Below are 13,426 nucleotides of genomic sequence, written 5' to 3' on the forward strand. Positions count from 1 at the left end.
GCCTATGCGGCATATTTACATTTTCACTCTGCTTTTAAGACAATTATTGCCTTTCCAAGTGGCTTACAGGAAACAAATGAACAGAAAAGCAGAGACAGTCTTACAAAACTAGGATGACAAGACACACATTTGAAGGGACTGGAGAGAAAAGGAAGAGCTAGGAAGTCAGGTTGTCAAGGCAGGAAGAAGTTGGGGCAATGCAAGTGGAATGCACCTTCAGCTAGGCTGCTCGCCTTTGGGGGTGTTTTGCTTGAATAGCTGTTGGTGGGTATTTGGCCAACAAATGGGCCCAGCGTGTTCTTTCCCACTTGGAAGTTGGATGTCAGCTGGCTAAATGTGGTGCTTCAGAGCTGTCAGGAATGATACATTTAATCTTGGTGGTGCCTGTCTTCTCCACTGCTCACCCAGAGAAGCACCCCTACACTCCGCTGAGGTTGCTCTTCCAACCTCGGAGAAGCAGCTGGCATGGCTATTCTGCACCAGCTGCAAGGCGAAGAGGGCACTCCAAATGTAGAACTGCTTTCCAACCCCAGAGCTGGAAATCTGGAAAAAGCTGTGGCTCTCTAGATGCTGTCTAAGGGCCATAGGATCACTCAGTAAGTAAACTGGACCTTACTGTGCAGAGGCAGAATTCCCCTGGCTATCAGTTTCTCAAATAAATAATATAAGGCCACGACCTTTACATTTCCCTTGTGATCTTCCAGAGATATCTGGTGAATATTCATTAGACTTCTTAGGTGGATTTGCTGTGTTCCAGCAAGAAAACTTGTATGCAATTTTTGCATTCACATTTTATTTGTGAATAAAAATACACTAAATTAAGAATTTCAATGACCTACATAAATCTGTTGCCATCTCAGTCCTTTCCATACATCTGAAGGAGCCATCTACTGCCTATAAAAGCTCATGCTTCAATGAAACAGCTAGTTCTTACAGCATGGGCATATCACTAAGTATCTGAACAATACATTCAAGGTACAAGAAATGAAGCTAAGAAAAGTCAGTGCAAGGAAGGAAAGCGTTAGGATCGGCATTACAATATGAGAATGGTACTAGAAAGTCCCTCCATTAGGCCCCTTCAACAACCCCTAGTATTCCCCACCACAGGATGTGCTGGCTAGGGCTGATGTGGCTTGAAATACCAAATACCTGAGGGGCATAAGACTGAGGAAGACTGCCCCTACTGTACCAAACCATCCAAAACCAAACTGAAGCCTTTCAAAAAAGAAATTTACTTTTCCTGCTTCCTATCAGACCCATTTCAGTAATGTTCACCTTCTCAGAGATTCCTCCGCGTTTCTTGTAAACACTCTGCAATGGCTGGAAGAGTCTGAGTTTGTCATTTAGAGGCAATAAAAATCTTCATTGCTGCAAACAAGGTCCACATGAGAACTCGATGTTCTTTTCTTACAAAATCCTCCAGGTGTCCCAAAAGTATATTTATGGAGTTGAACATGGTATCATAATTAGTCATCAGCTTAATCACATAAACTGCCTTTCTCCCAGTTCACTCATAGCTGTTTTCTATGGCGTGACTGCACTATGCTTGTTTGCAGCTGCAGGCTAAAGCAAACACCATTCTGGAATGCTATAGGTGTATTTCCATGCAAGCTGAACCCACAAAAAGTCATATATATTGAAGCATACCCTAGTCTGTCATGTTCGGTTCTGCCTAACCATGCATAGGATAGTGCCTTAAAAGATGAAAAAACACAATCTTTTCATTCCAGTCCCTCTCTCCGTTTTTCGTCTCAACAGTCAGGTCGACAGGCTGGATTCTGTCACCACTATGTTCAGTCCTTATTCGACTATCTAGTGTCCCCACAACTCCCAATCTCATGGTTTCCACCAAGTCTGCTTAGACTTTGAGATCTTGCTAGACTAGAAATGAACTCAGCATGAAAAAAATACTGTAGAATATTTACATTGCAAATTTCTGACTCCCTCACTGATAAATGAAGTTAAATTTATTTATTTTATTAAAACATTCTATTAAATGTTTCAAACTTACTCAGACTTAGTGTATACTTTTTGTTTAGACCCTCATCCAACCAATTAACATTTCTAAGCTCCATTCATTTCAATCTCTCCTAGTGCAATCCATGGGACATTTTTGCCTGTAGGTTTTGTTCTTCTTTTTAAATATACTATAATACAATATTGAACAGGAGACATATTTAGCAACTACCACAATTTTGGTAATATTGTAAAAATATTTAAGAATCTTTCACTAAAGGTAGATTCATGGAATGTATATTTTTTCCTACTCAAAGGTTATATTTTGCATTCATCTCATGGGAATTTATAGGAAAGGAGGTCACAATTCTCCCCCACTCCACAAACGTCTGGGCTTATAATGTCAAGGTTCATTGGAGACTTCCCCACAACTTTGTTAGTTTGACAACAATCATCGCCATGGGATTATGATAGAAAAAGATGCCTCTTAATAGTAAAAATGAATATACTATAAACTTACAGACTGAAACAAGATCCTTACATTTATTTACTTATTTATTTATTTGGAACATTTATATGCCGCCCCATTCACAAAAAGCCTCAGGGTGGCTTCCAAAACAAATAAACAATCATACAATTACCTTAAAAATCTGGAAACATCTTGGCACAGATATAAAATCAATAAATACAATCAACAATCATTAGGAAGAGAAATAGAGATTAGGGAAAAGTAGAAGGTTTTTATTGTTGATATATAGCATGGAAGCATTTGATAAATTAAAGGGAAGAAGGAAACAAAGGAAAAGATTACTTACTCTCGGTCAATGACAAGGCATTCCACATCATTTTCATCAGCAATTATATTAGCAGACCTAACATCATCACTGTAAATGAAAACAGATCAAAGTACTGCACCTGCAGAACTGATTTGCCATAGAAAGACTAAGGCACTATGCATCAAATTTGTTGATTCCTGTCAGTGAAACATTTCTAAACTAATAATCTCTTCACCCAGTAAGAATGCTTGCGTACCAATGAAAACAGTATATAGCAGGCTACAATCCTATTCACATTTATCTGGGAGCACGTCCTACAGGGGATTGTGGGACACAGATGTCTTCAAGCGTTGACAGCAAGGGTGCAGAACCTTTATTAGTCCAAGGAATGAATTCCATTTGGGAGTTGCATTCAGGAGCTGTATTTCAGTGGGATCAAAATACTAGGCTGTAGTCCAATCAGGATGCCGCTGAACCTCAAAATTCAGAATACCATGGGTAACCTATGCAGAATCGGAGGAGTGCCAGCGATGCTTTTTGGTCAACTCCTCCTGCTCCGCATTTTTGCTAGGCAGCTTAAAACTGATCTAGCTGGAGAAATTTGGAGGGGGAGAGGAGGAAGCTGCAGAAGGCACAGGATAGTTAATCTCTTGTACTTCCCACCTCCAGATAACATTCCTCCTCCCCAAGGTCAAGTCACCTGGAACAGCTTTTTGGGGGGTTTTTTTGGCACCAGCTGTGAAAAGGGGAGACAGGTCAGAGCATGGATTCCCAGCTCTGAGGTTGGAGCTCCGTTTCCCACCTCAGATCTGTCTTCTAAAGTACCTTATGAGTCACCAGATGATGTCACAGGGCTACAGGATTGCTTCCTAAAGCTCTTACTGCCAGTAACTAAGAAATAGAGGCATTGCAAGATCTTAGAATAGAGGGAAATCTCACAGAAGCCAAGAAATCACCAATCCTTAGATGGATGGCAAGAAAGAGATGAAGCCTTCTAGGGAAACTCAAGAGGCCAGGGTGGAACTGCAGCCCTGAGCTTCTGTACTCCAGTTGTAGACGATCACAGTGTTGTTAATTAAGCTGTTGACTGGATACGTAAAATTCAGTACAGAAAACTTTGTTTGGAACGAACCTCTAAATCTTTGCAATCAAGATCTTACAGCAATGGAACAGGCCAAATAACTGAAAATCCAATGAAGGCAGAAGGGGAAAATGAACTTCCTGCATTTTTGTTCTTTTCTTTGCTAAATTCCACTTCATGCTTTGAATATCTGTAACACTACCTTCTGCTTGAAGTGAAAGCCTGCACTAAGAACAGTAATTAGACCTAATCACCATTTCTTCATCTCCCCAGGCTTTTCACCTCTGTGTTGTCATTAAGTGTTGAATCTGTATGATTTGGGTGGCTTTAAAGCAACCCACTGATGTGGCATTTGTTTCACTTCATGTTAACTCTTGCACGAGCCCAAGGACGAATTGCAACATACTGAGTAAGTTTTACAAGAGGCTGCACTTTTATGATATGCAGGCATGTTGAACTGAGGTTGGCCATTTCAGTTCCATAAAATCTACTAGAAAGTGGACTATCTCCAGGTTGCCAAATCCGAAAGAATTTAACACAGAGAAAATGCTTCATGCGCTGACACTAAAGACAGCAAACGAGAGGAAACTGGTAGTATGAATATCCATCCTTTCAGGTATAACAGCAAGAAAGTTGACTTACTTCCAGACAAGGCATTTTATGGATTTATTTATTAGATTTATATCCCACTTTTTTAAAACTCAAAGTGGCTTATATTGTTCTGCTGCTGCTGCTCTAAATCCCACCTCCAGAACAACAACCCTGTGAGGTAGGCTGGGCTGAGAGTCTGTGACTGGCCCAAAGTCACCCAGTTGGCTCCATGGCTGAGCGGGGGCTAGAACCCAGATCTCCTGAGCCCCAGCCCTGCGTTCTTAACCACTAGGCCACACTCTATGGAGTTATCATCCTGCCTCATTCATGGAAGTTAATTGGGGCTCCAGATGACATGGTCACCAGACAGCTGCTAGAAGGCCACAGGACTGTTTGGACTCCCAGCTATAAGGCTGAGAAATCACTCCAACCTCATAGCTGGCGTGCAAAGACCTGCACTGGCTGCCTCTCCAAGACCACACTAGCCAGTTCAGAGAAGAGCTTTTAGGATCCTTTGGCATTCTAGGAGGCAGGAATGGGAAGAGCCTGGTGCAGCCAAGACAGGATGTATTCTGGTGACACCTCAGCCTTCTGCCCTCCCCGTCTGAAACTCTGACGGAAACGGCCACAACTGGCCATCGAAGTGCTTTGCAATGGGAGACCCCTGCTCGTTCCATGTTCTGCAGGACGCCTGCAATCCTCCACATTGGAGGGCTCTGGGTATGCCAACGGGATTGCATCACAGGTCATTTCTCCTGAACTAAGTCCACACCTTATATTCTTAGTCTCTGCTCCACTCATGAATTCCTGGTGTTTTCCACTTTGAAAAAAAAACAACAGATTTTTGAAAGCAAACATGAATGTTTGTGAGTCAAAAGTAAGTTTGAGCTAACCTGATCAGAGCCTTCTCCCCAAAGTAATCTCCTTTCTGCAATGTTTTAATCAGCTGGGGCTGTGCCTGCCCATCTGTGGTCTGGGTAACCTTAACCTAGAAAATGGAAAGCTACAGGTCACAAATTGCACAAAACCTCTAGTTTCCTTTGATCCATCACTCATGGAATTCATTGTCATAGTTCCCCAAGCCAAAATAAGCAGTAAAGTCTTTTAAGCAAGAGGTAGCAAACTGCAGATCTTTATCAGGTGGGGTTGAATCAAGGAATGTAACAAAAACAACACTTTTGTTGCTACCTCTTGAAACCAGACCCACATTTTAAAAAACTGGAAGGAAGCATCTGTGTTTACCCAGAAGTGTGCAGCCTTCCAGATGTTGGACAGCATCTCATTCTGCCCACATATCAGCAGAGCTCACAACTGGCACAACTGAAACCAAGTATCCAGAAGGGTTGAGTGAAAAATGCTAGTTTCCAGAATGGGACAGGCCAGTACAGCTTGCAGAAATGATCTCAGATGACCTGTCCCATTCTGGAAAATAGATTTTCTGTGCTAGCTTCGCACTGGCACTGGGTCCTGCAGGTGGAGCAGAAACACTGGGAACACAGGCATTCTGCCCATCAGTCTGCTCATTTCAAGCTGGCAGACTCCAATACCCTTTCTTTTCAGTTCCTTTTGGTGTGCAAATTTATGCATTTTGCTGCTCTGAGCAGGGGGTCTAAAAAGTGGCAAAGGAAAAATGTGGTGGTAGACTTTATCCAAATATTCCAAAGTACCTAATGAACAATGTAACAGGTGGCAGATGGTGGAGTCTGGAGATGGTACAATGGACTGAACCATTTTAGACTGGATTTCAGAATACCCTCCTACAAGCAGAAAATTCACACCCCAAGGAGAAGTGTTCTAGCCCAATAGTTCTTGCTTTTGACTTTCATGAGGGTTCGTTTTTAAATGATCCTAACTATTTATTTTATTTATTTTTAAACTAATATTGTGCTAAATGTATACCTTAAATATAACCCCTGTAACAAAACTCCAGTGATTTCTGCTTGCTTGCTTGTTTCAGGAAGGAATGTAGCTTCAGAAGAGGGCACCATGAGATGGCACAGATGTGGTTTGCCTCTTCCCAGCTCACCAGTTCGTCACTCCAAGTTTTACTTCCTGAAACTACTTTTTCCAAACAGGAAAGAAGCAAAAGTAGGAAGACTTATCTTTTGCACCATTGGCAAGTCCATTCAATTAGCAACACTGCAACCCTAAGCTTATTCAGACAGGAAAACATGGCCTGCAAGACCTAGCATGACTGGCCACTCTGGAAAAGCTACTGGGCTAGACTGGCGTCTGCTCTGAACCAGCAAAGCTCCTTGTACGTTTTAAAACATGCATCAATTGCAGCAAGATTTGGAATCTCTGCCTTGCCACTCGTTTAAAATGTCTTGCAAAAGCCCGGTTGATTTTCTCTGGGACCAGACTTGTCAGTTCCCAGATTCAGTAGGTGAACTTCCTGAGCAGCACTCAGTGCTGGGGGTGGGGGGGGGGCAAGTTTGCGTGTCTCCTGTAAGCACACTGCATAAGTGTTTATTTCTGGAGCTTGCCAATTGGTAATGCACCATCTGTCTGTATCCCCGCACAATTGCTGATCTGTTTGTTCTCCATTCGTTAGCACATAAATGTTTTTTTGATTAAGTCTCTTCACCCTCTGCAGAAGAGGGAGGAAATATTTCTTTTGGGTGTTAAAGAAATAATGAGGCAGCTTTGGAAGACTGTGGCTGAGATCCAGAGAGTTATTTTGGGCAGGCTTGAAGGCCTGTGAGCATCCATTGGGATTATGACCTTTGACCTTTAAACACCTATCCTCCACCGCCATGCCACATCACAAACTACTTCTGAAACTTGGACGCATGATCTGATTGAAAACTTTACAATAGTTTCCCCCAACTTGGTAGTCTCTGCCTGTCTTAGACTACAGCTCCAAGAACTTCTGACCACTGGCCATGTTGGCTGAAGCTGTTGAGAGCTGAAGTCCAAAACATCTGGAGGGTAATGATGCAAAGATCCGCTCAGAATCCGATCTTTTGTGCTTGCCAGACTTCCTTCCCACACTAGGCCCTGGCCTAGGAAGCAAGCCAAGCCAAGATCAAGTCCATGAACACTTGGGAAGGCTAGCAGGCCCCTTCTTTGCAGTGAATTATGCTGCTGCTAAGGATGCAAAACCCACAAGTCATGTGCGTGGAAGCAAGCCTCTGCTTGCACAGCAGATACGCAGGTGCCAGGCAGCGTGTGTACAAGCAGGCCTCCCTAGTTTATATAATACCTGATGGTTGTGCTCACTTCCAGCTGGACACCCACACAAATGCTTGGCACAAGTTGGACTTAAGACAGAGAAAAAACAGAGCCGGAGTCCAGGATACCAAGCTGAGAAAATCTGACCAATCCCCAGTCCCAGACTGGATTCCTCACACACCACTACCAGAAGGCTGGGGAAGGCTATTTTCTGATAGAGTTGTATGCCATATTGAGTTTTAGGCATTTAGCACTGGTTCATCAGGTAGAAAGAATTATCTCAAGGATATTCAAAGAAATAGGTTTAAAAAGTGTGGCACAAATTGTATACAATGGTAACTCTTGTTTGTTTGTATTTAATTCCTGGGTTACTGTAAATGAACCATCTTACTGGTTCGTGCAATCTGAACACCCTGTCCTTGATTAGCATTACATCCAAACCCAGAATTCTGCCTTGGCTCATCTGAAGTCAAAGCTGTAATCCTGTGTTTTTGTATGGATTACAACTCTGGCTTGTTGTAGACAAAATATGCCAGATTTCCTGGTTCAAGTGTGATGCTAACCAAGCTGAGAATGGATGCTCCTGGCTCATTTAATTCCTCCCACTGGTAAGAGAAGCCAGGTAGGAGCAAGAAAGCCAAATGATCTAGCATGTTGGCTCACCATGATCCAGAATGTGTAAAAACTCGGGGTTATTTATTTTATTTATTTATTTTATTAAAACATTTCTATGCCGCCCCTTGCCGAAGCCTCGGGGCGGCTTACAACACAATAAAATACAATAAAATACAAAAATAACAATATAAAATTAACAATATAAAATAAATAACAATATAAAAGAAGTTGCCCTGGCCAGATAAACCTTCGAACTTTCCTCTCTGAGACCTTTGTTGAGGGTTTTTCACTGCCTTACTTCTAAGGAACATATCCATTTGTCTGCCAAGAAACCATTTCATCTTTCATGCAGTTCACAAAATTACCTGGCATGTACCTAAGTCTATGAGTTTGCGCAGCCCTGTGGCTATACATTGCAATGGACAACCAGAGGCAGACGAATTTTTCATGAAACCTCATCTTTCACAATTGACAGTCAATGGAAAGCTTCCACTGAATCCCAGAGTTTCCTAGAGCACACCTGGAAACCCAATCTTTAGGTACTGAGCAACTTCACCTAAAGGAAAGGTTCAGACTTAATAACCTGCTGGATTCCTATCTATTTTGTATTTCTCAGATTCAAAGGCTGTTGGACATTGCCGTGTTCCTTGCACGGAGATCAGAACTGGAATTCTTTGGCCAGAGATGCCAGCACTGTGTTGTTGCTGTTTCCTCCTTTTATTGATTTTTATTTCTTTATTATTTATTTATAGCCCCATTACTAAAATGTCTCTGGGAGGCTCACAAAGGACCTTTTATTATTAGCTTTAATGCCTCTTTGTACAGTACGCCCAGGAACAAATAATGTGGTATGAACAAGCCAAAACAGTCAAACTCCAAGAAGACCAGCTAGGATTCAAAGGGCCAGAAATGGATGCTGTGAGCAGAGACAGGTTGATGGTTAGGTTTTGTAGCAAGAAAGGGGGGAAATGTTCTTATCAGGGGTTTCCTTCTGGGCTTAAGGGATGCGGTTTATTTCCTGCAATCAATGGGGTGGGTGAGGGGGAACTGTAGCTGAGCTTGTGCCATCTAATCCAGCTAGAAGGCCTTCTGTACTGTCAGCTTTCCCAGGAAGCTTTTCCAGAGTGGCCAGTCATGCTGGGTCTTACAGGCCATGTTTTCCTGTCCAAATAAGCATAGGGTTGCATAGGGTTTTCCCATTTGGGTGCTGCAGCCAGAGTCCTTGGTTTGGGCCCTGATGCCTAACAAACCGTTATGATTATTGCTTACTGTTGTGGTTACTGAAATAATTGAAATGGCTGTTGAGCTTGGTTACAAGCCTTCTATGTCAAAGGATTGAAAGGCCAAGTTTAAATGCCTACTGATCTTTGCGGGATTAACTTTAGAAAAACATATGAGACCTAAGAAGAACTTGCTTAAGCCCAAGACGGAGAAGAGTTCTGTCTTATTTCTGCCAGTCCATTTCTGTATAGACTGGTACCTTTGAATTGCCTTGGCTAATTCCTAATATTTTCACATTTACCTGTGGGTGTCATTGTCACACTGACTACTTGCTAGAGGAGACACATCAGACATCTATTTTGATGGTAGTATCTACTTTACAAACTAACAAACACAGCTTCACATGCAGAGCCTTTGGCAAATATGGTCATTCGTCTTACTTGGTGTCTTACCTTCCCTTTGGCTATAACAAAGAAGGTGTTTCCTTCTTCTCCCTCCCGGATAACATAATCACCTTTGTCATAGTATTCCTATGAAGCAGAAAGAATGGAGATTATATGAGGATGTAGGAAGTGATTTAGATTCTTTCCAGGTGCCTAAAGTTAAAAAAAATCAGCATTTCATAGCACATTGTTGATTTTAATACAGACAATTATTCAAATTCACACCAAGCCCACAGCTCAGGCTTAGATAAATATTGTGCTTAAAAACAGTAGATTGGAGCCTACACCTCCGAGCTATCATCTCTGTGTTATCTAACTACTGCCTTGTTTGCAGAGTTTCTGCATCAGGAAAGCAGTGTGTGGTGAAATAGGAAAAACAATACACACTCTAGGAAGCCAGGGCTGAAAAAGTTGAAGCTGCAATTGGAAGGAGAGAGGAGACAAGGGCAATACATCTTGCCCCCTTGCCTGCATTTTCTTTGCAGCAAACTGCAAAGACCTGTTGGCCCGCATGCTGCTGAATGACTACAGCTTACAGGTGAGAAAAGCAAAACAGACAGATGTTAAGTATGAACTGGGTGATATGGGGGTCACTTATATCGGTGTGTTTACTATGTAAGGAAAATTATACTTGTCTGGGGTTCTACTTAAGCATCCAAGTTTAAATCAGACTAGATTTGGTAAAGCCAAAACTCTGGCTGTCATCTGATTAAAGAAATGCTTAGAAGATTGATCAAATTCACGGTACTGAATTACTTAGCCAAGAAAGACATTAATTTAGCATAAATCGGTATACCATAAAGGGGGAAAAGGATAATAGATGTACATGTTGCAGCAGTTCTTTGGGAGACATTGTCTTTGGTGTGTGATGGAAGCTGAAATTCCTCTTTTAGGATAAAGGCTATAGATGGAAGATACTTCATATGTGAATAAGTAAAATGGATTAAAATACTAAATAAATTGTACAATGCACTCTCCAATTAAGCATGATTTTTAGTTGACTGAAAGGATTTTTTGATTAACTAATAAATTAATCAAGTAAAGGTTGCTGCCTTATGCAGGACTTCCACAGAACTTGGCTTCGTAAGGTTATGGGATGGTTCAGTTCAGGGCAGGCATGGCTGGGTGCCTAACAGGGGGTTACACCCCAGCAGAAGAGCCTTGGCTTGCTCCCCCCCGCCCCAGCAACCTGCTTATTGACCTGCCTCTCACTGTGGCCCAGACAACAGGTGAGGGTGAAAAGAAGGGTCCCTCTGTTGACTGGCTCTCTGGCTCCCTGCCTGACAAGCAAGCAAGTGGCAGCACTGATGAGGAGGAGGAGGAGCATTAGAAGCTGGTGACCGTGTCCATGAGAGGCAGAGTCACGGAGAGAGGGAGGCCCTTGAGGGAGTGCTGCTCAAGGACCCTACCCAGAACCAGCAGAATTCCCATACTCTGTCATGCCTTAACCCACTGCCTCACCTAAGTCCCCTTGGGTCCTCTCTGGGGGTGATTAAATATGGATCCAAGCCAATAAACTGAAGGAGACACGTTCAGCTTCTGAACAGTCTTCAATGCATGTTTACTTAATCAAAAGGTAACAATCGCCAAAATAACACGAATACGATCAGGCTTCCAATTCACATACCTAATAGTACACATTTTTAAATTCTGAGTCTGCAAAAGGCACCTGATATCAGCATTATCCCTCCATCTTCAGTCGCGGTGTAGCCAATCTATTTGTTTAGGACTGGGTATTGTATTTGGGGTTTTAATGTTTGTAAACCACCCAGAGAGCCCTCTGGGCTATTGGGGTGGTGTATAAATGCAATCCATCAATCAATCTTCTTCTATGCTAGGAACAGGGAACCGGTGGCTCTCCAGATGTCAGACTACAGCTCCCATCAGCCCCAGCCAGAATGGCCAGTGATCCAGGATCATGGGAACTGCAGTCCAGCCACATCTGGGGGACCACAGACTCCCCAATCATCTTTTCTATCTTTAATATCTACATTACGTTGTCTTTAGCAGTCAGCCATCCCCGAGTGCTTTCCCATGAGATGGAGACATAAGAGAAATATAATAGCAGTGTGTGGGTGGATAGCAGGAGCGTGTTTTGGCTTCGTCCCAAGTGCATTCGTCTCAGCAGACTCAGGAAACGGTGCGATATTTATTCTGTCTTCCAAACGGTTCAGGAAGTCACTTCTCTGAGAAGGTAACTTTTCCCATTATCTCCTTATAATTGGCACGTCGGCTATTTCCTTGTGAGGACAAGCACACCATTGCCAAGAGTTCATACCGACTGCCTGCACATGTCCTACGAACAGCTGCCGGGGGTGGGGGGTGGGGAGTCTGCAAGCACCGCCACCGGTGCAAAAAACAAAGCCCCCACCCTTCTTTTAAGCATCTCCGGCCTGGCCGAAGGGGTGGCTTCCTCGCTAGGTGAGCCATCATAGCTCCACGGGAAGAAGCCTGAGGAGTAGCCTGCTCCTCCCTGCTCTGCACAGAGCATCATTTCCAGTGTAGAGGGAAGCATCTAAACTGGATGATGCTGTAGGGTGGAAATGCCCTCAGAACCTGCTCCAAGCCTCTGGGCAGTCTCCCCTCTAGCACGGACCCCTTCAGACCGTATCCAAGGGTCCTTGCAAATGGTAAAGAAGCTGACACGAACGCAAGACGAGATGAAGGTGCACACAGGAACGCACAAAGTTGCCTTCTACAGTACTGGCAGTACTGCTGTGAAGACGTTCAAGCCCAAGGACTGAATCCAGCTCTCTGGGATTCCCCAGAAGGCCACATGGCCACTGCCTGGGCTCCACCACCTTTCCCCCAGTCATTACATTGTTTCCCAGCAGTTTTTCCCCTATCCTAGCAGGTGGAAACTGGCTAGCAGAAGAGGCTTGCATTAAAACATGCTGGTATTTTTGCTTGCTGTCTCCTCCCTTGGCAGCACCCACCACTGGAAAGCAGCCACTGCGAGATTCTCCACAATGGAATTTGGCCCTGGGCTGAGAGAGGTTCTGCATGCCTGGTCTACATGAACTGGCGGTGACTCTCCAGGTTTTCACAGAGGGCACTTTCCCAAACCTACCCAGAGATGCCCACTTATAATCTCCTCCTCTCAAAGGGACAAAGACAGGCTGCCTCTCCCAGGCTTCAAACCCACATCCTTGGAGGAATTCCTACTGGACTGGCCAAATGAGCTCACCAGCTAATGGTGGACTTGCAAGGCCTGTGGGAAACACCGTGCTCATGGCTCAGTGGTACAGCCCCTACTTGCATGCTAAAGCTTCCCTGGCTCTGCTAAAGGTCCCAGCTTCAACCCCTGGAACATCCAGGTGGGGCTGGGGAACCATCCTACCTGAAATGCCAGAGGATCCATGCCAGTGAGCACAGACAGCACTGAGCTAGAAGGACCACTAGCCTGTCTCTGTCCAGGGAAGCACCGCGCTGGTGCTTCTAGAAACATTTCAGGCCCATCCAGCTGCCTGAGTTGCTGCTCACGCAGTCAGGGCCACCTCTTCAAACAATCTGTGCACTAGATGATTGTTTCAGTGGTGGCTCTCTATCATTGTAGCTGTATCCTTTGA

At 43.7% G+C, this 13,426-nt stretch overlaps 1 protein-coding gene across 1 annotated transcript in view; it reads right to left on the reverse strand.

Annotated features, from left to right (window-relative positions):
- PRKG2 (protein kinase cGMP-dependent 2) overlaps positions 1-13,426 on the reverse strand; it is a 57,365-nt gene that overhangs the window by 19,836 nt on the left and 24,103 nt on the right. The window contains exons 6-8 of the mRNA XM_044428933.1: positions 9,867-9,944; positions 5,298-5,392; positions 2,772-2,840 (exon numbers count right to left, since the gene is read on the reverse strand). Coding sequence (XP_044284868.1) covers positions 2,772-2,840; positions 5,298-5,392; positions 9,867-9,944 — 242 coding nt within the window. The remainder of the gene's footprint in view (positions 1-2,771; positions 2,841-5,297; positions 5,393-9,866; positions 9,945-13,426) is intronic.

The sequence above is a fragment of the Varanus komodoensis genome, unplaced genomic scaffold (assembly GCF_004798865.1).
Source record: "Varanus komodoensis strain SLA01 unplaced genomic scaffold, ASM479886v1 scaffold2, whole genome shotgun sequence".
NCBI classification, from domain to species: Eukaryota; Metazoa; Chordata; class Lepidosauria; order Squamata; family Varanidae; genus Varanus; species Varanus komodoensis.